Below are 24,858 nucleotides of genomic sequence, written 5' to 3'. Positions count from 1 at the left end.
TAATTTCCAGAGCAATTTACAGAAATTTGGACTGAAGTTGTATGATTTATGTGGATGCAAGGGGGGGAGAGCATTGAATTTGCTCCGAAAACAAAAATCTTGCTCTGGAAATAACATTTTCCATATCTTGTGCATTGGAAAACAGTGTTGTAAAAAGCGGAAATTGGACTTAGTCGGTAAAGGTACCGTCTAGCGATCAATCGGATAATCGGGGATTAATCGGATCATTAATCGGAATCAATTTAATATTATTTTTTAAACTAGATAAATATAAGTATAAATATATTTATATTTACAATAGATTTATAATCATATACTTTTATAAATTAAAAAATTAATGATTTTATCCACAAAATATCTATTTTCTAAATATTTAGGTCAATTCATCCATAAGACCATAGTACAATGTGTCTTAAAATTAATTTTTTTAATTTTAAATTTTTTAAAATAATTTTTAAAGTTTTTAAATTTACCGATTTTTGCCGATTATATCCTTTTCTAACCGATTAATCCCGTCTTTAATCGATTTTTCAGGAAAAACACTTTTTTTATCGATTAATACTTAATCGAGACGATGGCCGATCGAACAACGATTAATCCCGACTTTTAGAACATTGTTGAAAAATGAAGAGATGTAATTAAATGTTATGAATATAATATAAATATAAAGTAAACATAAAAGAGATATTAGAAAGTGAATAAGAGAATTGTATTTATTAGAGTAAGTTTCTAAGTACAAGTTTGAACATGATAAAGAAGTTACAAGATATTTAAAAGGTCAAAAGTCTAGAGTAACTGGAATATGAAAGATCAAAGCTTGAAGGATGAAAAGTTAAAAGTCTATCCATCTATCTGTGAAAAGTCAAGGACATCCACACGGTATTTTTTATTGTTTAACTCGCATTTGAAGGTGCATATAAGACATATTTTCATATTATTTTTAATTTTTTACAAATATTTAAATATTAAATTTTTATTCAGAAGAAAAAAAAAATAATTTGTGAAACTACACTTTACAGGATTCTTAAAATGTGTGTCAAGCCCCCCGTCCACTAAGTTAAACAATCTAGACACACAGAGGGAGTGTATACATTATTTTTGTAGGTTATATCAGTTAAAGATATATTTGTAAGCTATATACATCATTTAAAAAAAAATTGTAGTAATTCATAGAACTTGCTCAACTCGCCAAGTTGTACACGAGTTGGGATAGCGAGAACTCGTCTCCGGAGTAGATAAGGAGAATTGAACTCGCCTCGACAACGCGAGGAAAACGGTGTCCAAATCCAATTTTAAGCAACTCCTTTCATCTCCAACTTGCCTCGTCTCGTACAGCTCGTTATCCACCTCTAAATACAAATAACACTTAAAATTACAAAAATCAACCATCAAACCTCGTAAAAACCCGAAAAAGTAAACAAAAGCACAAGCACATCATAGCATAATTACAACCTTCATCTTAAAGCATACACACATTACAAAACACCGGTTCAAAGCAGCAATTAAGCCTCAAATGCAACATGTTTACTTGAAAAGAGAGCGAATGAAATAGAAAACAAGTTTAATAATTAATAAATAATTATTCGGATAATTTACCTTTTCTAGAAAAAAAGTTGAAAATACGTAGAGTCGATGAGTAAAAAACATAAGAATGAAAACATGCTTTTTCATGATTCTCATTTGTAAAAAGATGCAAATAGAACATGACCACCGTCTCAAAATCTGATTTTCAACAAAATTGCTGTTGACTTTAAATATTGTAGCAAACTATTACGAAGTGCTGTCAAGTTAAAAGTATTTTGCACCTTAATAAACTTGCTCATTGATGTAGTTAAGGCATGAACTTCTTCTGCAAAGCAAAAAGAGCAGGACCTGCTCTTTTGATTGCAGCAAATCAAATAGCGTGGAGCTGGTACAGACATCTGCTTTGAAACCATGAACACACATATGACATATCATTTATAAGCACACAACCTCCATCATAAATCTTATTCCTAAAGCAGCCGGGGATAAGAGTGTTGCCCGTAATTTAATTAGGGAAGCAACTCTGTTCTTCCATCTCCAGAAGTATTTTATATGCTTCTTCCAGCAACCCTTCTTGACAGAATCCTTGTATCATACTGTTGTAAGATATGACACTAGGGCGCAAACCCTTTAAAAGAATATTTTGAAAAAGATTTCTTGCTTCATCAACTTTGCCATTCTTGAACAATCCATGAATCAGAATATTATAAATGCGTAAATCAGGAACTAATTAGCCACATGACTCCATCTTGTGAAACACGGACATTGCTTCAACAACAAGTCCATTTCAGCAAAGTCCAGGCAACAAGATTCTGCATGTCACTATATTCCAGTTTAACACCTTGGTTTTCTGCGCTTGACATTCCCCATGATGCACCAGATCTGTGCTTCTTTTGCAGAACTGCTACAAATATTAACCAGTAATGCTACCATTCCAAGTGTCCATCTGCAGCAAAAGTGGTTGAGCCAAACTATATATAGTAAGAAACACAAAAGAAGAAACAGAACTTAATATATATGTGCATCACCGAAAGAATCTTTTGATGGCATCAACATTTATTACTATAATTATAGACAACAACATTGATGCAAAAACTTGCAGTGCTCTAAATAAATCCCCAGACACTATAGAAGATTCTTATTTGTCACCGAGGAAGCAGGAACGGTCACTAATATTCAATTAAAGATGATGAAAGAAACAGAGGTTAAATATTTTATATATGCATCGATGAAAAAAAAAAGTACCACTAATATATAAACACCATGATCCGATTTAGAAACAGTGAAATTGATTCAAGGAGCGCCGGGATCCTGCTCTCTTGATTCAAGTAAGTTCAATAACTTATAAAGTAACCCTACAGTAAAGAAAAATCCAACCAGTGCTCAACCTATTTCAATAATGGAACAACACTAGTTTTAGTTAGTCTGATTGTGCTGAGCTTCTCAAACCAGTGCTCAACCTCCAGAGATTTGTCATGAGAGATAACCCCCTATAGAGAATGGTGTAGGTAACAACATTTGGCAAAAGAAGATGCTCATGAAAAAGCATAATAAACTCTATTCAATTGACAACAATAATTAATGACGGTATTAATGGTACATAGATCAACTGGAATGGAGAAAGTACAAGTACCAGTAAAAAGAAACAGCAGCAGTGTATTGTTATGTTTTAACGATGGCGGATAACGGTTGATTGAAGTAAATCACATAAGAATAGTTAATCAAAACAAACCTCATATTCCGAATGAAGTAACGGCTGAAGCTGCAAATGAGGTATAGATGAAGAAGGAATATATGGGGATTGAATACTGGGACTAGGATCAGGTAGTGAAGAAATGAGAAAAGGTGTAAAGAGTAAGACACTGAGGATGTAGTGACAGCCTTTCTCATTGTCTCCAGAATGGTTTTATATTTTAAAACAATAGCTACAAATAGGTTTATACTTAGTTGCATAGAGTATTTCCGAATAAACAGACTTAAATATAGGCAATTTATATAATATTTTGTGAATATAATAAAATTGAAAACTAGTTTATTATTTTAAACTGTAAACAAATTTAGAAACAAAGGATAGTATTTTGGATCATTTTCCTGTATTTTAAAAGAGATTTTAAACTTAGAAAGAGAGAACGAATACAATATTAATATTAAGAACTAATATATCAATAAAATAAATGGAAATGTTGGTATACTTCACATTTGCTGCACTGAAGACACCTTTATGCAACTACATGTTAGCCATACAGCACTTAAAGTAACTCTTAGTAGACTGCCAAGTGCCAAATATAGAAGACAAACTTACAATGTAATGCAAGTAAATTATAATGCTGCAGAGTGTTTGCATCACCAGATTGCAGTACCCATGAAAAACATTTTACACAAAGAAAGAGTAGAAGGATCCTGCTAATTTGTTCCGAGTAGGTCTTGTAATATACAGGTGGTATGCATCCCCTGAGAACCCAACTTCTAGCATTATGTCGAAGAAAAAATGCATGCTTTATCATACTTCTCGTTTTGTAAAATGACGCAAATACAACAAGGCCACCACTTCGAAGTAAATATTTAACAAAATGTTGTATTTTATCAACTCCGATATCACAATTGCTATTGATTTGTAGCAAACTATTAAAAAGTTCTGGCAATTTTAAAGTATTTTGTACCTTAATAAACTCTCTCATTGATGTACTCAAGGCATGAACTTCTCCTGCAAAGCAAGGAGCGCGGGGTCCTGCTCTTTTGATTGCAGCAAATTGAATAGCATGGAGGTGGTAGATGCATCTGCTTTGAAACCATGGGCACACATCTCATCAATAAGTAAACAACCTCCATCATTAGTGGTAAGTGTGTATTTCAGTACAAATCTGAATGATCGGAGTATAAATAAGCCGCTAAAAAATTGATGTAGAAATTAAAGCTAAATTACTATTGCAAAAGTAGGGGAATTTGTCAGAAGATGGATGATTAGTAGCAGCTGCTAACCTTTTGATGACTGGCATATACAATAACTGGAATGGTAAAAGCATAAGTATCAGTAAAAAGACAGTAACATAGTATTGTTTCATTGTAATGATGGTGGATAACAGTTAATTGAAGTCGGTAACACTAGTATGAGGTCTCACTTGGAGCATTTTGTTCAACACAAGAATAGCACCACGGAACTCATATAACTGACCATTTTTCTTATGAAGTAACTGTTGAAGTTGCGGATGACGTATCCATGAAGGAGTTTAGGGGGTTTCGGGATCAGGGTCTGATTAAGTGGAGAAAAGAGAGAGTGGATTAATCTTATGGAAGTAGTGATAGCCTTGCTCATTGTCTTCTACTTTCTTCAACCATAATCTACCATCTCACAATGTTCTTATAGTTTACAATAATAGTTGCAGATATGTGTATATGTAGTTGCATAGGATATTTCTGAATAAACAAACTTGACTGGAGGCATTTTTTAAAAACAAATTTGTGACTACAGTCTGAAAACAAGTTTAATAATATATCAAAAGTAGTTTCACGAAGGTGCAAGTAAATAATAATTTTTACACCAAATCAACAGATGCCAGTATGTACCACGCAGAGCAAGAATAGAAGGTCCGGTAATATACAGGCGGTATGCATCTCCTAAGAAAGCAGCTCTTTGTTAAAGAAAAATAGATGCTCTACCACACTTCCCGTTTTGTGAAAAGATGCAAATACAACACGGCCACCAGTTCGAAATTTGATATTCAACAATTACATTCTATTATCTGTAATATCATAAATTCATAATTGCTATTGATTTAAAATTTTGTAGCACACTATTACGAAGTTTTGGCAATTTAAAAGTATTTTGTACCTTAATAAACTCTCTCCTTGATGTACTCAAGTGGCACTCGTTGAAGTTTTGGTAATATACAGGTGGTATGCATCTCCTGAGAAACCAGCTTCCTGCATTTTGTCAAAGAAAACACATGCTTTTTCATGATTCTCATTTTGTAAAAAGATGCCGTCATGCCGATACAACATGACCACCATCTCGAAATTTGATATTCAACAAAATTACATATTATTCACTCCAATATCACAATTGGTATTGGCATTATTTATCGTAGAAAATTATGACAAAGTTCTGGAAATTTAAAGGTATTTTGTACCTTAATAAACTCGCTCATTGATGTAGTCAAGGCATGAACTTCTTCTGCAAAGCAAGGAGCGCAGGGTCCTGCTCTTTTAATTGCAGCAAATCGAATAGCATGGAGGCGGTAAAGGCATCTGCTTTGAAACCATGAGCAACCATCTCATCTATAAGCACACAACCTCCATCATACATCTTATTCTTCAAGCAGCCGCGTATAAGAGTGTTGTAGGTAACTTCATTAGGCAAGCAATTGTGTTCTTCCATTTCCAAAAGTATTTTATATGCTTCTTCCAGCAACCCTTCTTGACAGAATCCTTGTATCATAATGTTGTAGGATATGACATCAGGCTGTAAACCCTTCAAAAGAAGATTATGAAAAAGGTTCCTTGCCTCGTCAACCTTGCCGTCCTTGAACAATCCATGAATCAGAATAGTATAAATTTGTATGTCAGGAACTAAGCCACATGATTTCATCTTGTTAAACAGGGACATTGCTTCAACAACAAGTCCATACCAGCAAAGTCCATGTAGCAAGGTACGACATGTCACTATATCTAGTTTAAGACCTTGCTTTAGCATCTTCTTATAAAACTTATGTGCTTCATCAAGCCTACGCGTACGAAATAACCCATCCAAAATAGTATTGTACGTTTCAACCGTAGGTGTTAAACCTGCCCTCGGCATTTCTTCTAAGAGATGTATTGCTGTGTCTACTTTCATCTTCTTACAATAACCATTGATCAATATATTATAAGTACGAGTGTTGGTCAAATTGACTAAATTTTGACCAAAGATTATAAGTCAATAATTCATTATTTTAAAAAATTGAAAATTACATCTTAAAGTAGATTAAAAGTTATTTCCGGTGACATTTTTTTATTTTGTCAATTGATAAAATATTAATAAATTTCAGTCAAACTTTAGTCAATTTGATCCGCACAAAACTAAATGTGACAACTATTTTGGGACGGAGGGAGTAACAAACTGACAAGAGAGTGCAAGTAAATGATAATGTTGCAGATTGAATCATCATATTTAAGTATGCATGACAAAACAACTTTTATGCAGAGAAAACAAGTTTAATAATATATGAAAAGTAGTTCTGATGGATTCCCTTTCTTTAGAAGAAAGTTCAAAACTACATACAGACGACGAAAAAATACATATATTAAGGACTAATGTATGGAGAAATAATTGTAATGGTTCTTGTACTTTACTTTTTCTGCGCTGAACACTGCTTTATGCAACTCTAAACTAATCCTACAGTAAGAACAATCCAAGTTAATTACGAGAATAGATAAGAAACTTACAAGAGTGCAGGTAAATAATAAATTCCCACACTGGATCATTCCAGTATGTATGACAAAAACTTTTACAGAGCAAGCATAGCAGTGTCCTATTTATAGCAGGTCCTGTAATATACAGGTGGCATGCATCTCCCGAGAAACCAGCTTCCTGCATTTTGTCAAAGAAAACACATGCTTTTTCATGATTCTCATTTTGTAAAAAGATGCAGATATAAAATAACCACCATCTCCAAATTTGATATTCAACAAAATTACATATTATTAACTCCAATATCGCAATTGCTATTGACATTATATATCATAGCAAATTATTACAAAGTTCTGGAAATTTAAAAGTATTTTGTACCTTAATAAACTCGCTCATTGATGTAGTCAAGGCATGAACTTCTTCTGCAAAGCAAGGAGCGCAGGGTCCTGCTCTTTTAATTGCAGCAAATCGAATAGCATGGAGGCGGTAGAGGCATCTGCTTTGAAACCATGAGCAACCATCTCATCTATAAGCACACAACCTCCATGATACATCTTATTCTTAAAGCAGCCGCGAATAAGAGTGTTGTATGTAACTCCATTAGCCAAGCAATTGTTTTCTTCCATTTCCAAAAGTGTTTTATATGCTTCTTCCAGCAACCCTTCATGACAGAATCCTTGTATCATAATGTTGTAGGTTATGACAGTAGGCTGTAAACCCTTCAAAAGAAGATTATGATAAAGGTTTCTTGCCTTGTCAACCTTGTTGTCCCTGAATAACCCATTAATCAGAATATTATAAATGCATATGTCAGGAACTAAGCCACATGACTCCATCTTGTGAAACATGGACATTGCTTCACCAACAAGTCCATTCCAGCAAAGTCCATGCAACAAGATGCCGCATGTCACTACATTCAGTTTAACACCTTTGTTTAACATCTTCTTATAAAACTTATGTGCTTCATCAAGCCTACGCGTACGAAATAAGCCATCCAAAATAGTACTGTATGTTTCAACTGTAGGTGTTAAACCTTTCAGGGGCATTTCTTCTAAGAGATGTATTGCTGTGTCTACTTTCATCTTCTTACAATAACCATTAATCAATATACTATAAGTACGAGTGTTGGGCAAAATCCCCTTACTTGTCATGGTTCTGAGCACTGCTAACGCTTTATTCAATTCTCCTCTCAAGCAGTATCCATCCATAAGTGCACTGTAGGTGACTACATTAGGATTTTGGCCTCTTTGAATCATCAACTCTATCAGATATTGAGCATCTTTGACCTTTCCATCTCTGGCATGTGCATCAACCAATATACTGTAGGTATGCTCATCTGGAGAAATTTTGTGTCTGTCCATATCATTTAACAATTGTATAATATCATCCCACCGACTGAGGTTGCACATACCATGAATTAATGAGTTATAGGATACAACACTTGGTTGAATGCTTTTGTCACTCATTTCGGCAAGAAGACCCAGAGCTTCATCAACTAATCTGTCTTTGGACAAACCATCAATAACAGTGCTATAAGTTACTACATCCGGCATACAACCTTTGTTCTCCATGTATCTAAGCAACATCACAGCCTGGGAAGTGTTGCCTGTTTTGCACTGGCCATTGATAATGGTGTTAAAGATAACTGCATTAGGCTGAATCTGATTGCACTTGAGAAGGTTCTTGAACATAAGCTCAGCCTCGAGAAACTTGTCCTGGGAAATGAGTCCCCTGAGAAGCGTTGTGTAGGTAACGACATCCGGGACAAAACCACGCTTAAAGATGGCAGCCAACAGCGCAAAGCCACAATCAACTCGTTTGAAGTGGCAACAACAGTTGATGGCGGTGTTATAAGTAATTATATTAACAGGAATGCTACAAGAGCACATTTTTGAAAAGACGGAGACAGCCGCGGAGTAATGTTTCGTCTTGACAAGGGCGGCCAAGAGTTGAGTAAAGTGGATGACAGTAGGAAGAGGCTTCATACGGAGCATTTTATCAAACACAACAAGAGCATCATCCAGCTTATCAAAACCAAGCTTACATTTCTCGTTAAGTAATTGTTGAAGTTCCGTGTGATGAGTGGGTATGTGATTAGGGTTAGGGTAAGTGGATGGCTGAGAAAGTGAATGCAATCGAAGCAACGTAATAGTAGTAGTAGCAGTAACAGTATTAGTACCTTGACTGGGGGATGGAAGAAGAGTGTTTGAATTGAAGCAGGTGGTGAAAGCCCTCCTCACTATCATTATCATCGTCTTCATCTTGCACAGTTGCACTTGCCTTTGTGTTTAGAAACTCTGCTCCTGTGCTGTTTCTTTAAAGGGGAGTGCTGCTTGTAAAGTAACGTTCCATTTTAGAAAAAACACGTATATTAAAAAAAAAGTTGGTTATATATAATTTGATCTCATGTATTATTAATTAATGCATTGTTAGGTGACAACAGGATTTTCAAAAAAAATCACAATAAATATAAAACTTTTAGTGCATTCAGAAATGAGAATAATATTGAGTTTCAAAAAAATCACAATTAATATATAAATAAATTTGTATTGAAAAAAGAGAGGGACATGTATTTTGGGACAATTTTTTTTTTTCAAAAGAGACCCTATAAATTGAGAAGGAGGGAGTATACTCTCCGTCTCACTATAACAGTCTTCTTAAAGAAAACAGCATTTCAAAATTATCTTTCTTGAAAATTGTATAACAAGAGTTGTATAAGAGTCTATATTCGTGTATTTATTAGAAATACAAGTGAAAAAATATTATATAATTAATGGTTTTTTAATATATGTATTTTTTTAAAGGGAAATTATCGGATATACCGGTTTTTATGCTTTCTATTGCAAACTTACTACTACATTAAACTAGTTGCAGTTTTACAATTTTAGTGAGAGAAAAAAGAGATTAAAATTGCATTAATACGATACTTTCATTCTATTGGTTAAACTCATCATCCTTCTCACCCATTTACTCTCCGTCTCTCTTCTCCCACCCTCTCTTTCTCTCTCTCCTCCATCTCCATCTCCTCGATTTCTTTTTTCTCTCTCTCTCTCATCGCTCTCTTCTCCTTCTTTCCTTCTGTCTCGTGTTGTCCTGAAAAAAGCGAAGGAGTCTGTCGATAATCGGGATCAGAGTTTCATCACCGACAACGAGCAGCGGCGATTGTATCGCCGCCGCGGAAAGGATGAGCATGACAACGACGAGAGTGATGAAGAAGGGGATGATGATGTTGAGTCATTTCATGTTGTAGTAGAGTTTCATTAAATTTGATTTCATAATTGGTCGCTGAGTGTGTAAGAAATTGAGAGGGTCGGAAGGGTTGTAATGAGTGTGTAAGAAATTGAGAGGGTGGGTGGGTTGTAATGGTTAAAGCACAAGTTTCAGTAAAGAAAGACAGCAAAATAGTATTGTTTGATTTTAACAATGGCAGATTACGGGGTCGTTTCGGTGAGTTTAAAATAAGTGTTTCTTGCTTAAAATAAATAAGTGGAGTAGAAGTTAGAAGTAAGATAAGACTTATAAGTGATTAAAGTGTTTGGAAAATAAGTAGAAATCCTGAAACAAAAGCTAGCATTCCTAGTTTTTTATAAGTGCTTTTTGACTTATTACACAAACAGTACAAATAAGTGCTCCTAACTTATAATCCAGAAGCTGGACTTATAAGTAGGAAACAAACACTGTAGTGATTGAAGTTATTAACCGTAGTACCAAGTCTCATGTGGAGAATATTGTCTGTCACAAGAATATAACACGACCACCATTTCGAATTTGATGTACAACAAAATTACATATTATAACGCTGATATCACACTTGCTATTGAAATAAAATATTGTAGCAAATTAGTACAAAGTTTTGGCAATTTAAAGTACTCTGTACCCTAATAAAACTCTCATTGATGTAGTCAAGGCATGAACTTCTTCTGCAAAGCAAGCAGCGGGGGTCCTGCTCTTTCGATTGCAGCAAATTGAATAGCATGGATGTGGTAGATGCATCTGCTTTGAAACCATGGGCACACATCTCATCTATAAGTAAACAACCTCCATCATACATCTTATTCTTAAAGCAGCCGCGGATAAGAGTGTTTCATCAGGCAAACAATTGTATGTAACTGCTACCAATATTGACCTATAATGCTACCATTGCCAAGGGTCCATCTGCAGCAAAAGTGGTTGAGTTTAAATATATACAGTAAGAAACACAAAAAAAGAAACAGAACTTAATATGTGCATCACAGAAATAAAAAATTGATGGCGTCGACATTTATTACTATAATTATAGAAAACAACATTGATGCCAAAACTTGCAGTGCTCTAAATAAATCCTCAGACACTACCGAAGACTCTTATTTGTCACCGGTGAAGCAGGAACCAAGACAGTATCCTACATAGACCTCATTTCAGTTATAGAAGTCTGCAAGAATATTAGATTTCCACCGGCAAATAGTTTGAGATATTATCACAATTAGCAACATTGACTCTTTTCCTCCTGTTACCAGATTATAAATACTAGAAAGAAAAATTTTAGTTAAAAACTTATACTAATAAACAAGGCTACTATATTTTAAAGCGTCTTCCAAATGTAAGCCAGTCATTGAAGAAACAAAGTTATATAAGTGCAGACTACAGCATAATTGATGGCACAGAAAATTAATCTTTTTCTTCCCTATTTCCATTAAAATTCTACCCTCCATTTGAAGGAGAAAAATCAATCATCCATGTGAAAAGAATGTTATTTAATTTCCATGAATTTTCTGGAGTAAATTTAATACAACATTAGGCGATTAAGAGTAAAAGTACAAGAATTATGATAAAAATATGAACAGCAAACAAAGCATGTCGCTATACTTAAGTCTATACAGAAAGCTCACCAAAGATCAAACAAAATGACTGCTTATTCTTCCCTTTCCAGATAGAAACTTATGGGATCCATTAATCGTCTCGGTGATGATCTTGAGCTGCTAGGCATCCTGAAGAGGTTCTTGACGTCGGTGATTGTGAGGCCTGACATTGATATATATTATACAAATAATTACGGTGTTCATAACCATGCTCATATACGCTCTTGTGCCGGTAAGTGTAACACAAGTAACTATTTTTACCAGATCTATAGCTGGAGTGCATAGTCGTCAATCGTCAAACTAGAATGATGAAATTGGATGAAAAAAATTAGTGGTCAGTGTATATTTCAGTACAAATCTGAATGATCGGAGTATAAATAAGCCGCTAAAAAATTTATGTAGAAATTAAAACAAAACTACTATTGCAAAAGTAGGGGAATTTGACAGAAGATGGATGATTAGTAGCAGCTGCTTACCTTTCGATGACTGGCATATAGAATAACTGGAATGGTAAAAGCATAAGTATCAGTAAAAAGATTCAGCAACATAGTATTGTTTCATTGTAATGATCGTGGATAACAGTTAATTAAAGTCGATAACACTAGTACGAGGTCTCGCTTGGAGCATTTTGTCTAACACAAGAATAGCACCACGGAACTCATATAACCGACCATTTTTCTAATGAAGTAACTGTTGAAGTTGCGGATGAGGTATCCATGAAGGAGTTTAGGGGGTTTCGGGATCGGGGTCTGATTAAGTGGAGAAAAGAGAGAGTGGATTAATCTTATGGAAGTAGTGATAGCCTTGCTCATTGTCTTCTACTTTCTTCAGCCATAATCTACCATCTCCACGATGTTCTTATAGTTTTACAATAATAGTTGCAGATATGGGGTAAAATGGCTAATTCATAACAAAGCTGCTTAAAAACTTGCAGTTTGGTCATGGAGTTGAAAAAACTCTCAAACACATAACTTTGTTTTAAAAAAAATTCAATCGAACGACCGTGCTAACAGAAACTTACACAAAGGTTAAAGTGCCTTTGACTTTTAACGTCTCCGCTAAAATACCCGTGAACCCGACCCGACCCAAGCTTACACCGACCCGACCCAAGCCTAATTACATCTAAATATGCATAATAAAACTTAAAACACATTTTATTACATATCTAAGCAGACAGCAGTGCGATTGAGTGGGAAAGAGGAGGCGACGATTGAACTGAACTACTCACCGGCGACGATTTCTCGATTTCGTGCATAATGGAGTAAGTTTCCTCTCTAATTCTCTTGTTGATTCAGTAAACCCTCTATATTTTGTATGCATGTGTCTATAAACCCTAAATTCGTATGTATATTATGTGTGTATACAGGACTGTTCGAATTGTGTTGTTTTATAATGGTGGGTTTGTTACTCCTAATTTAACTGGTGTTAGAGAGTATGTGGGTAGGGATACAATGAAAAGGATTAGGGTTGATGTTGAGAAATTGAGTGTGAGCTATATAAGAAATATGTTTGATTTTGTCGTTGGAGAATCTGATAAGTTATATTATCTGTGTAATGGTGTTAGTCTAAGGGGTGGGTACAAACTGCTTGTGAGTGATGATCAAATCCCGGAAATTGTTCATGTAGCAACAAAAGCCTATGGTGCTGGGGTCATTAGGCTACACCTTTATCATGTGAATGGGGATGGGGAAGATTATGAGTTGTGTGAGAATGAGGCTGCAGAAGATATAGGTGATGAAGCACAAGTCAAAGATGCAGGATAAAGCACAAGTCAAAGATGCAGTTAGGAGCTTTTCTATTGCATCTGGGAGGCCACTGAAGTACAGTGTGGATGACCAACAGAGGATCCAAGTTGTGTGCAGTAAAGGATGTCCCTTTAAGATGTGGTTCTCATACTTGAAGGAGAATAAATGTTGGCAGCTGAAGACAGTTAATGATGAGCATAACTGCATCTACCAATACAGAAATAAGCTTGTGACTGTCAAGTACCTAGCAGATCTGTATGGTCCTAGGATAAGAAGAAATCCTAGTTGGAAGCTTAAAGAAATGCAAGAAGAATTCAGGACAACTTTGAAGGTTGAAGTTGGTGAAGCTAAGTGTTGTAGGGTGAGACAGAGGGCCTTAAGTCAAGTTGAGGAAGAGATGAAAAAACACTATGCTTGGGTTAGGAACTTTGGGGGTGAAATTTTGAGGAGAAATAAGGACAACACAGTGAAGATCTGTACAACAAGGGTGAATGAGGGAGATGCACCTCATTTTCAGAGATTTTATGTCTGTTATGACAAGCTGAAAAAGGGTTGGAAGGCTGGATGTAGACCAATCATAGGTCTGGATGGCTGCTTTCTCAAATCTGTGTGTGGTGGCCAGCTTCTTTCAGCAGTTGGAAGCGATGGCAATGACAGCATGTTCCCATTTGCAATGGTTGTGGTAGAGTCTGAATCTTATGATTCTTGGAGTTGGTTCTTACTCCTATTGATTGAAGATCTAGACTTGGGAGATGGCACTGGATATACACTAATTTCAGATCAACAAAAGGTGCTAATATCTTGCCTTACAACTAATTTTTCAGCTTTGTTTTTGTGTTCTATGTGAATCTAATTTTGTTTTGGTTTTATGACCTTTGTTGTAGGGCTTGGATAAGGCAGTGAGGGAATTTCTCCCTCTTGTGGAGCACAGATTTTGTGCTAGACATTTGTCTTCCAACTTGTCTAAGAAGCATCCAGGTGAAGCTGTCAAAGTGGCATTTTGGAGAGCTTGTACATCCACACATCCAGCTCAGTTCAAGGTTGCAATGAAGGACCTTGAAAAGCACTCCAAAAGGGCTGCTCAGAAGATGAATGAACTGGATCCCAAAGTATGGTCTCAAGCATACTTTGCAACTCATTCCAAATGTGCAAGCACTGACAACAATATCTCTGAGTGCTTCAATGCTTGGATCCTCAAGACAAGGTACATGCCCTTAACTGATATGCTTACAGAAATTCATGATATGCTTATGGAGAGGATACATAAAAAGAGAGATGCAATGAGGGATGTAGATTGTGTGCTTGTGCCTAAAGCCAGATCTGTTTTGGAGAGTAGTGAGTGCAGTGTGTTGTGGGATGGTCAGGATAACTTTCAAGTGAAATGGAGGGGGGTAGGTTTTTGTGTTAATTTGAAAGAAAGTACTTGTTCATGTAGAGTATGGGAGTTAACTGGCATACCTTGCTCTCATTCTGTTTGTGCCATTCAAAAAATAAGAGAAGATCCAGTTGACTATGTGGAACATTGGTTCAAGAAAGATACATATATGAGGACTTACTCATTTTGTTTGGAAGTGCTGAGGGGGGAACCCTTTTGGAAGGAGACAATGGGAGACACAGTTCTCCCACCACCATTTGTGAAGCAGCTGAGGGGAAGGCCTAAAAGGTAGAGGAGGAGGGAAGGGTGGGAGGAGGCTAGAGGAAGGATGAAGCAATCCCAAAGACTAAACTTCTCTAGGATGGGGAGGGTAATGCATTGCACAATCTGTAGAGAGACATGGCATACTAGAGGCAAATGCCCTAACAAGCCTGCTGATTATGTGGAGAAGCCAGTCAGAAAAAGGATGCCAAAGAGGAGACAGATGACTGAAGAAGAAGCTGAAAGAGCTGCAGAAAGTGAGAGGGTTGGGAGGGAAAGGGAGACAGGGGAAGCTGAACTTATGGATGAGATTTTGGAGGCTGAGCATGTGGTTAGTGCACCACCACCAACTACACCTAGAAGAAGCCAAAGAATGGTTTTTGTAAGTTATTTTATCCTTTCAATTGCTTTAATTCATGCACAAACTAGTGTATTAATTGTTTGTTTCATTAAAATGCAGATGCTTACACCAAATGTTCAAGCAACACATGGCACAGGTGGGACTCCATCTCCTTCAAAGCTGCAACCACATGAGGCTGGGACCAGCAAAAGAGGAAGGCCAAAGCTTCCTGTGAGAAAATTCAAGGTCCCAAGAAAAACAGGACTGTAGTTTAATATTTGTAATTTGCTAGTGGGGAACATCTTGCTTTTTGGACACCGTAAACTTGGTAATATGCTAGTTTTTTTGTGACTGTAACTGAAGGTGGGATGATAATTCTCTTTATTATTGTAACTGCAGGGGGGTGGATGGTTATTATGTTTGGAATGATGTATTTGCAGTGTTGTTCTTCATCCAGTGATCTATTTGAAAATGAGCTTATTTCCGTTATGTTATTAACAGAGTTAACGGGAGTTATTAATATGCAAGTTTTTTAATACTTCATTAGTTGACTGTGAGCTTTTTTAACTCCATGACCAAACTGCAAGTTTTTAAGCAGCTTTGTTATGAATTAGCCATTTTACCCTGCCGATATGTGTATATGTAGTTGCATAGGATATTTCTGAATAAACAAACTTGACTGGAGGCATTTTTTAAAAACAAATTTGTGACTACAGTCTGAAAACAAGTTTAATAATATATCAAAAGTAGTTTCACGAAGGTGCAAGTAAATAATAATTTTTACACCAAATCAACAGATGCCAGTATGTACCATGCAGAGCAAGAATAGAAGGTCCGGTAATATACAGGTGGTATGCATCTCCTAAGAAAGCAGCTCTCTGTTAAAGAAAAATAGATGCTCTACCACACTTCTCGTTTTGTGAAAAAATGCAAATACAACACGGCCACCAGTTCGAAATTTGATATTCAACAATTTCATTCTATTATCTGTAATATCATAATTGCTATTGATTAAAAATTTTGTAGCACACTATTACGAAGTTTTGGCAATTTAAAAGTATTTTGTACCTTAACAAACTCTCTCCTTGATGTACTCAAGGCATGAACTTCTGCAAAGCAAGGAGCACGGGGCACTGCTCTTTCAATTGCAGCAAATCGAATAACATGGAGGCGGTAGAGGCATCTGTTTTGAAACCATGAGCACACACCTCATCTATAAGTACACAACCTCCATGATACATCACTTTAGGAAACAAGCACCTCCAAGACTCCAACCTGCAAAGAGATCTCCTTTGCAAAAGCAGACCAGCTAATTATCCTACTATTATTATGTGTGCCGCTGCCAAATTGAAACCAGTATAATATCAATGTCTACATCCATTTCACATTACAATTTACATATCATGAATTCCAATATCCTGTGAGGTGGTATCTGCATCTCTTGAGGAACCAGCTTTTCTGCATTGTCAAAGAAAATACATGCTCTAATACAAAATATGACCACCATCTTAAAATTTGATATTTAACAACATTACATATCATGAATTCCAATATCAAAGTTTCTATTGCCTTCAAAATCTGCTGCAAACTCTGACGAAGTGTTGGCAGTTTATAAGTATTGTGTACCTTAACAAACTCTCTCCTTAACGTTCTCAGGGGCAAAAAGTTCTTCTGCAAAGCAAGGAGAGCCGGTCCTTTTACTTCGATCAAGTCTAACAAGATGGAGGTTCTAGAGGCATGCAGTAGGACAACCATGAGCAACCATCTTGTCTATAAGCACACATCCTTCGTCGTTTCTCTTATTCACAAAGTAGCCGCAATAAGTTTAATCTACATAAAGGACTAGCACACATTATAGACTGACCCCAGTGTCGCATCTTGGTACTGATGACTTTAACGGTTGAACTTCAACTCTGCTGCACTTAAACTCTACTTTATACTAATTTAAACTAACCTTGCAGTAAAGAGAAGTGCTAGTGGACTACGACAAAAGATAACAAACTGACAAGAGAGTGCAAGTAAATAATAATGTTGCAGACTGAATCATCATATTTAAGTATGCATGACAAAACAATTTTTATGCAGAGAAAACAAGTTTAATAATATATAAATAGTAGTTCTGAAGGATTCCCTTTCTTTGGAAGAAAGTTCAAAACTACATAGAGACGAAGAAAAAAAACATATATTAAGAACTAATATATCAAAAAATAATTGTAATGGTTCTGGAAATTACATATTCAACAAAATTACATATTATTCACTCCAATATCACAATTGCTATTGGCAATATATATCGTAGCAAATTATTACAAAGTTCTGGAAATTTAAAAGTATTTTGTACCTTAATAAACTCGCGTAGTCAAGGCATGAACTTCTTCTGCAAAGCAACGAGCGCAGGGTCCTGCTCTTTTAATTGCAGCAAATTAAATAGCATCGAGGCGGTAGAGGCATCTGCTTTGAAACCATGAGCAACCATCTCATCTATAAGCATACAACCTCCATCATACATCTTATTCTTAAAGCAGCAACGAATAAGAGTGTTGTAGGTAACTTCATCAGGCAAGCAATTGTGTTCTTCCATTTCCAAAAGTATCTTATATGCTTCTTCCAGCAACCCTTCTTGGCAGAATCCATGGATCATAATGGTGTAGGTTTTGACACTAGGCTGTAAACCCTTCAAAAGAAGATTATGAAAAAGGTTCCTTGCCTTGTCAACCTTGCCGTCCTTGAACAATCCATGAATCAGAATACTATAAATGTGTATATCAGGAACTAAGCCACAAGACTCCATCTTGTGAAACAAGAACATTGCTTCAACAACCAGTCCATTCCAGCAAAGTCCATGAAGCAAGGTACAACATGTCACTATATCCAGTCTGACACCTTGGTTTAACATCTTCCTATAAAACTTATGTGCTTCATCAAGCCTACGCGTGCGAAATAAGCCATCCAAAATAGTACTGTATGTTTCAACTGTAGGTGTTAAACCTTTCAGGGGCATTTCTTCTAAGAGAGTTGTTGCTGTGTCTACTTTCTTCTTCTTACAATAACCATTGATCAATATAGTATAGGTACGAGTGTCGGGCAAAATCCCCTTGCTTGTCATGGTTCTGAGCACCGCTAACGCTTTATCCAATTCTTCCCGCGAGCAGTATCCATCCATTACTGAATTATATGTGACTACATCTGGATGTTGGCCTCTTCGAATCATTAACTCTATCAGATACTCAGCATCTTTGACCTTTCCATCTCTTGCATGTGCATCAACCAATATACTATAGGTATGCTTATTTGGAGAAATTTTGTGTCTGTCCATATCTTTAAACAATTGTGTTATATCATCCCATCGGTTAAGGTTGCACATACCATGAATTAATGAGCTGTAGGTTACAACATCTGGTTGAATGCCTCCGTCACTCATTTCCGCAAGAAGACCCAAAGCATCATCGACTAATCTGTCTTTGGACAAACTATCAATAATAGTGGCGTAAGTTACTAGGCTCGGCATACAACCATTCTTCTCCATGTATCTAAGCAACATCATAGCCTGGGAAGTGTTGCCTGTTTTGCACTGGCCATTAATAATGGTGTTAAAGATAGTTGCATCAGGCTCAACTTGATTGTGCTTGAGAAGGTTCTTAAAGAGAAGCTCAGCCTCAAGAAACTTGTCCTGGGAAATGAGTCCCCCAACAAGAGTTGTGTATGTAACGGTAGTAGGGACAAAACCACGCTTAAAGATGGCAGCCAACAGCGAAAAGCCATAATCAACGCGTTTCGAATGGCAACAACAGTTGATGACACTACTATAAGTAATTATATCGACAGCAATGTTAAAAGTGCACATCTTTGAAAAGACGGAGACAGCCGCAGAGTAATGTTTCATCTTGACAAGGGCGGACAAGAGTTGAGTAAAGTGGATGAAAGTAGGAAGAGGCTTCATACGGAGCATTTTATCAAACACAACAAGAGCATCGTCCAGCTTATCAAAACCAAGCTTACATTTCTCGTTAAGTAATTGTTGAAGTTCCGTGTGATGAGTGTGTATGTAATTAGGGTTAGGGTAAGTGGAGGGTTGAGAAAGTGAATGCAATAACATGACAGCAAGGACTATCAGTAATTCAAGTAAGTGCAGCAGCATGAATGTAGTAGGGGCACCCACTGAGAAACCACAAGAACCTATCTTGTCTATAACCACACATTCTTCATTATATTTCTTATTCTCAAAGCAGCCACGAATAAATGTGTTGTAAGTATAGTGATTTTTTACTCTTTATGGTTTCTACCACTGCTAAAGCTATATCAACTTCTTCACACAAGCAGTATCCATCCACGAGTGAATTGTATGTGACTATATTGAAACACTTTTTGATTCTGACCAGGGTGGCAAATATTTGATCAAAGTTGAGGCAAGAAACAGGGGTCTAATTTGATTGATAAAAAAGTACGGCCACTATGTAAATACCCTGAACCGATTGAGCAATAGTAGGAAGTTACATTTTAGAGACCACTCTATGCAAATACAACAAAAAGATCATAACGTTGTAGAATAATATATGACACTAGACCAGAAGCCATTAAAAGATCATTTTAAAGATTTCTCACCTCATTAACTTTTAGCTCTAAAAAGCCTTAGCTAACCCCAAAAGAGATTCTGCTTAAGAGATTGAGTCACAAGTCCACATATAGTAACTTGTAACTCCATACGTTACTATATTGGGTTTACAACCTTTCCTGTCCATATATTTGGACAATGTAAAAGCACCATGTTCAATTTATGACGAGCTTCCCAAATAAGTACTCAACCTCAAGGGGTTTGTGTTTGGAGCTAAACAGTGAGAGATGTGGGTAACAGTAATTTGCAAAAAAAAAAGTTTCACAATACCACAAAGCAATGAAAAAGCATAATCAACTCTATTCAAGTAACAAGAAGAATTGATGACAGTATTAATGGCATATACTTTAACTGGAACGGTAAAAGCACAACAGTAAAGAAAGACAGCTACTATTGTTTCATTTTAACAATGGTGGATTACAGTTAATTGAGGTTAATAACCATGGTACCGGACTACCGGGTCTCATTTGGAGCACATTGTCTAACACAAGAATAGCAACACGGAGCTTATTATAACTGATCTTATTTCCTATAAAGTAACTGTTCAGGTAGCGGATGAGGTGTCAATGAAGGAGGAATATAGGGGGGGTTTGGGATCAGGGTTCAAATTCAGTGGAGAAAAGAGCTCGAATGAAATATAAAACAAGTTTAATAATTAATGAATAGTTGTTGGGATAATTTACCTTTTTTTAGAAAACGGTTAAAATATACATAATGTCAATGAGTAGAATACATAATATTAATAGCTAAAATATCAAGTGATGACAGTAACGATTGTACTTCAAGTCTGCTGAACTTAACACTACTTTATGCAAATTTAAATTAAACTTACAGTAATGAAAAGTCCTAGTGGACTACGACAAAAGATACCAAATTGACAAGAGACTGCAAGTATATAATAATGTTGCAGACTGAATCATCATATTTAAGTATGCAGAGAAAACAAGTTTAATAATATATGAATAGTAGTTCTGATGGATTCCCTTTCTTTAGAAGAACGTTCAAAACTACATAGAGATGACGGAAAATACATATATTAAGAACTAATATATCAAGAAATAATTGTAATGGTTCTTGTACTTTACTTTTGCGGCACTGAACACTGCTTTATGCAACTCTAAACTAAGCTTACAGTAAAGAACAATCCAAATTAATTACGAGAATAGATAAGAAACTTACAAGAGTGCAAGTAAATAATAAGTTTGCACACTGTGCCATTCCAGTATGTATGACAAAAACTTTTACAGAGCAAGCATAGCAGTGTCCTATTTATAGCAGGTCCTGTAATATACAGGTGGTATGCATCTCCCGAGAAACCAGCTTCCTGCATTTTGTCAAAGAAAACACATGCATTTTCATAATTCTCATTTTATAAGAAGATGCAGATACAACATGACCACCATCTCGAAATTTGATATTCAACAAAATTACATATTATTAACTCCAATATCACAATTGCTATTGACATTATACATCATAGCAAATTATTACAAAGTTCTGGAAATTTAAAAGTATTTTGTACCTTAATAAACTCGCTCATTGATGTAGTCAAGGCATGAACTTCTTCTGCAAAGCAAGGAGCGCAGGGTCCTGCTCTTTTAATTGCAGCAAATCGAATAGCATGGAGGCGGTAGAGGCATCTGCTTTAAAACCATGAGCAACCATCTCATCTATAAGCACACAACCTCCATCATACATCTTATTCTTAAAGCAGCCGCGGATAAGAGTGTTGTAGGTAACTCCATTAGGCAAGCAATTGTTTTCTTCCATTTCCAAAAGTGTTTTATGTGCTTCTTCCAGCAACCCTTGATGACAATATCCTTGTATCATAATGTTGTAGGTTATGACAGTAGGCTGTAAACCCTTCAAAAGAAGATTATGATAAAGGTTTCTTGCCTTGTCAACCTTGTTGTCCCTGAATAACCCATTAATCAGAATATTATAAATGCATATGTCAGGAACTAAGCCACATGACTCCATCTTGTGAAACATGAACATTGCTTCAACAAGAAGTCCATTCCAGCAAAGTCCATACAACAAGATCCGGCTTGTCACTATATTTAGTTTGACACCTTGTTTTAGCATCTTCTTATAAAACTTATGTGCTTCATCAAGCCTACGCGTACGAAATAACCCATCCAAAATAGTATTGTACGTTTCAACTGTAGGTGTTAAACCTGCCCTTGGCATTTCTTCTAAGAGATGTATCGCTGTGTCTACTTTCATTTTCTTACAATAACCATTGATTAATATATTATAGGTATGAGCTCCTGGCAAAATCCCCTCATTTCTCATTATTTCAAGCACACCTAACGCTTTATCCAATTCTCCCCGCAAGCTGTACCCATCCATTAGCGTACTATATGTGACTACGTCCGGATGTTGGCCTCTTTGAATCATTAACTCTATCAAATATTCAGCATCTTTGACCTTTCCATCTCTGGCATGTGCATCAACCAATATATTATAGGTACGGTTATTTAGAGAAATTTTGTGTCTGTCCATATCTTTTAACAATAGTGTTATATCTTCCCATCGGTTAAGGTTGCACAGACCTTGAATTAACGAGCTGTAGGTTACAACATCTGGTTGAATGCCTTTGTCTCTCATTTCGGCAAGAAGACCCAGAGCATCATCGACTAATCTGTCTTTGGACAAACTATCAATAATAGTGCTATAATTTACAACGTTCGGCATACAACCTTTCTTCTCCATGTATCTAAGCAACATCATAGCCTGGGAAGTGTTGCCTGTTTTGCATTGGCCATTAATAATGGTGTTAAAGATAACTGCATTGGGCTCAACTTGATTTTGCTTGAGAAGGTTCTTGAAGAGAAGCTCAGCCTCAAGAAACTTGTCCTGGGAAATGAGTCCCCTGAGAAGAGTTGTGTAGGTAACAACATCCGGGACAAAACCTCGCTTAAAGATGGCAGCCAAGAGCGCAAAGCCATAATCAACTCGATTTAAGTGGCAACAACAGTTGATGGTGGTGTTATAAGTAATTATGTCAACAGGAATGCTAAAAGAGCACATATCTGAAAAGACGGAGACAGCCACGGAGTAATGTTTCATCTTGACAAGGGCGGCCAAGAGTTCATTAAAATTGATGACTGTAGGCAGAGGTTTCATCCGGAGCATTTTATCAAACACTCGAAGAGCATCGTCGAGCTTATCAAAACCAACTCTAGATTTCTCCAAAAGTAATTGTTCAAATTTCGTAAGATGATTGGGTATGTGATTAGGGTTAGGGTAAGTGGATGGCTGAGAAAGTGAATGCAATCGAAGCAACGCAATAGTAGTAGTAGAAGTAATAGTATTACCTAGTCTTGGGAATGGAAGGAGAGTGTTTGAAGTGAAGCAACTAGTGAAAGCCCTCCTCATTATCATCTTCATCTTCATCGTCTTGCGCTTGCCCTTTTTTTTAGAAACTCTGCTCCAGTGTTGTTTCCTTGAAGGAGAGTGCTGCTTCTAAAACAACATCTCCTTTGCATTTTGTGTTGCTGATTTGCTGGTAATGCATTTAAAATTTATGATTCCAATTCAAAAGAATATGTAAACTTATCTATACATTTGATAATTACTTTGTAAGTTAAAAAATAAATGAGTTACCCCTCATTCCCAAAATAGTTGTCATAATTCTATTTTTGTTGGTCAAATTGACTAATTTTTGACCAAAAATTATACGTCAATCACTTATTATTTTAAAAAGCTGAAAATTACATCTTAAAGTAGATTAAAAGTTATTTCCGATAACATATTTTTTTTATTTTGTCAATTGATAAAATATTAATAAATTTCAGTCAAACTTTAGTCAATTTGACCGGCACAAAATCAAATGTGACGACTATTTTGGGACGGAGTGAGTATTATATATTGTGTCATAGATATATTCTACATTGAAAAATGAAAAGATATAATAAATATACTCTTCCTTAATAAATTAACTAAAAAATTCGTAATTGTAAAGCTTTTTCTCTCATTCTTCGAGAATCAGAAAGATCCTTTTCAAATTTCAATTTGTGCATTTAGAGTCTGGATTATTCTGTATTTACTTTTTTTATTAATAAATATTTTTCCTCTCTCTTTTTATATTCCTCAAGTCCCATAGGTTTGATTCTTTATAATTGGAATCATTTTCTCATTGAGCGAGGGTTCTATAATAAACAATATATTAATATCAGACAGTATTTTATCTAATTCTTGTACGAGCAATTAATTCATAAATTTAGATCCAGGTGTTTGGTTCATCAATTCTAATAATGACTTACTAAAAATTTTAGTAACTAATTACTAAAAATTTTAATGTTAACACAGATAATTTGGTGTGTCATACCTAATTTATACGCCCTATGTTTTCTTTTAGAAAAATGCTAGGGACCCCAAAAAATTGTCCCAAATTTTTTTCCCAAATGAGGTGTCTAATCTTGATTGGTTGCATTTACTCCCAAAATAATGAGGCCCCCTTGTAGATTCATCCATCACCCAATCGTAACTCTCCACTTGTTTGCCACATCATTTGGTAACAATTTTTGGAAAAATCTTTTGGGGTACCTAGCATTGCTCTTTCTTTTATAAGTTGTTTAAGATTTTTCCACGGATTAAGAAAACTCATTATCACATAAAAAAAACATTTATTAGCTTTTTTCCCCATCTTTGCCCCCCACATAATGTTTATGATCTCTCTTCCTTTTCTTGACTCATAGTATAAATAAGTATAATAAATGTCATTTGACAACTCAAATCTTCTCGAAAAGAGAGAACAATTTATATTTATAAA

At 35.8% G+C, this 24,858-nt stretch overlaps 5 protein-coding genes across 5 annotated transcripts; 3 read left to right on the top strand and 2 right to left on the bottom strand.

The window, feature by feature from the left end:
• Positions 1 to 998: 998 nt before the first annotated feature.
• LOC108201058 (putative pentatricopeptide repeat-containing protein At1g12700, mitochondrial) lies at positions 999 to 9,280 on the bottom strand. Its single transcript, XM_064084502.1, has 6 exons — positions 7,318 to 9,280; positions 5,652 to 6,433; positions 5,354 to 5,445; positions 4,185 to 4,302; positions 1,806 to 2,470; positions 999 to 1,349 (listed from the first exon to the last, which is right to left on the bottom strand). The coding sequence occupies exons 1-2, from the start codon at positions 9,169 to 9,171 to the stop codon at positions 5,678 to 5,680; spliced, it is 2,610 nt and encodes an 869-aa protein (XP_063940572.1). The 5' UTR covers positions 9,172 to 9,280; the 3' UTR covers positions 999 to 1,349; positions 1,806 to 2,470; positions 4,185 to 4,302; positions 5,354 to 5,445; positions 5,652 to 5,677.
• Positions 9,281 to 10,599: 1,319 nt separating this feature from the next.
• Positions 10,600 to 23,590, bottom strand: LOC108201828 (pentatricopeptide repeat-containing protein At4g31850, chloroplastic-like). Its single transcript, XM_064084499.1, has 7 exons — positions 21,633 to 23,590; positions 21,374 to 21,405; positions 17,811 to 19,737; positions 16,538 to 17,299; positions 12,010 to 12,048; positions 11,779 to 11,911; positions 10,600 to 11,065 (listed from the first exon to the last, which is right to left on the bottom strand). Exons 1-3 carry the CDS (start codon positions 23,478 to 23,480, stop codon positions 17,829 to 17,831), a joined length of 3,789 nt encoding a protein of 1,262 aa, XP_063940569.1. The 5' UTR covers positions 23,481 to 23,590; the 3' UTR covers positions 10,600 to 11,065; positions 11,779 to 11,911; positions 12,010 to 12,048; positions 16,538 to 17,299; positions 17,811 to 17,828.
• LOC108201832 (uncharacterized) lies at positions 11,908 to 14,278 on the top strand. The gene is made up of 2 exons (XM_064084839.1): positions 11,908 to 13,009; positions 13,115 to 14,278. The coding sequence occupies exons 1-2, from the start codon at positions 13,005 to 13,007 to the stop codon at positions 13,509 to 13,511; spliced, it is 402 nt and encodes a 133-aa protein (XP_063940909.1). The 5' UTR covers positions 11,908 to 13,004; the 3' UTR covers positions 13,512 to 14,278.
• LOC135146729 (uncharacterized) lies at positions 13,630 to 15,160 on the top strand. Its single transcript, XM_064084501.1, has 2 exons — positions 13,630 to 14,283; positions 14,378 to 15,160. The coding sequence occupies exons 1-2, from the start codon at positions 13,630 to 13,632 to the stop codon at positions 15,158 to 15,160; spliced, it is 1,437 nt and encodes a 478-aa protein (XP_063940571.1).
• On the top strand, positions 14,366 to 15,872 carry LOC135149334 (uncharacterized). The gene is made up of 2 exons (XM_064084838.1): positions 14,366 to 15,511; positions 15,590 to 15,872. Exons 1-2 carry the CDS (start codon positions 15,197 to 15,199, stop codon positions 15,737 to 15,739), a joined length of 465 nt encoding a protein of 154 aa, XP_063940908.1. The 5' UTR covers positions 14,366 to 15,196; the 3' UTR covers positions 15,740 to 15,872.
• Positions 23,591 to 24,858: the final 1,268 nt, after the last annotated feature.

Source organism: Daucus carota, chromosome 9, assembly GCF_001625215.2.
Source record: "Daucus carota subsp. sativus chromosome 9, DH1 v3.0, whole genome shotgun sequence".
Classification (NCBI taxonomy): domain Eukaryota; kingdom Viridiplantae; phylum Streptophyta; class Magnoliopsida; order Apiales; family Apiaceae; genus Daucus; species Daucus carota.
This window is presented reverse-complemented; position numbering and strand designations above follow the sequence as displayed.

What these genes read in the sequence shown, in the direction of transcription:
- LOC108201058 (XM_064084502.1), bottom strand. Translation starts at nt 9,171, where the DNA reads ATGAAGACGATGATAATGATAGTGAGGAGGGCTTTCACCACCTGCTTC. An exon ending in TGCAGAAGAAGTTCATGCCT is followed by an intron (nt 6,434 to 7,317) that starts TGACTACATCAA and finishes AATTATTGACTT; the next exon opens with ATAATCTTTGGTCAAAATTT.
- LOC135149334 (XM_064084838.1), top strand. Translation starts at nt 15,197, where the DNA reads ATGAAGCAATCCCAAAGACTAAACTTCTCTAGGATGGGGAGGGTAATG. An exon ending in GAAGCCAAAGAATGGTTTTT is followed by an intron (nt 15,512 to 15,589) that starts GTAAGTTATTTT and finishes ATTAAAATGCAG; the next exon opens with ATGCTTACACCAAATGTTCA.
- LOC108201828 (XM_064084499.1), bottom strand. Translation starts at nt 23,480, where the DNA reads ATGAAGATGAAGATGATAATGAGGAGGGCTTTCACTAGTTGCTTCACT. An exon ending in TGCAGAAGAAGTTCATGCCT is followed by an intron (nt 21,406 to 21,632) that starts TGACTACATCAA and finishes GACAAAATGCAG; the next exon opens with GAAGCTGGTTTCTCGGGAGA. An exon ending in TCGGGAGATGCATACCACCT is followed by an intron (nt 19,738 to 21,373) that starts GTATATTACAGG and finishes GAAACCATAAAG; the next exon opens with AGTAAAAAATCACTATACTT.
- LOC135146729 (XM_064084501.1), top strand. Translation starts at nt 13,630, where the DNA reads ATGTGGTTCTCATACTTGAAGGAGAATAAATGTTGGCAGCTGAAGACA. An exon ending in TAATTTCAGATCAACAAAAG is followed by an intron (nt 14,284 to 14,377) that starts GTGCTAATATCT and finishes CCTTTGTTGTAG; the next exon opens with GGCTTGGATAAGGCAGTGAG.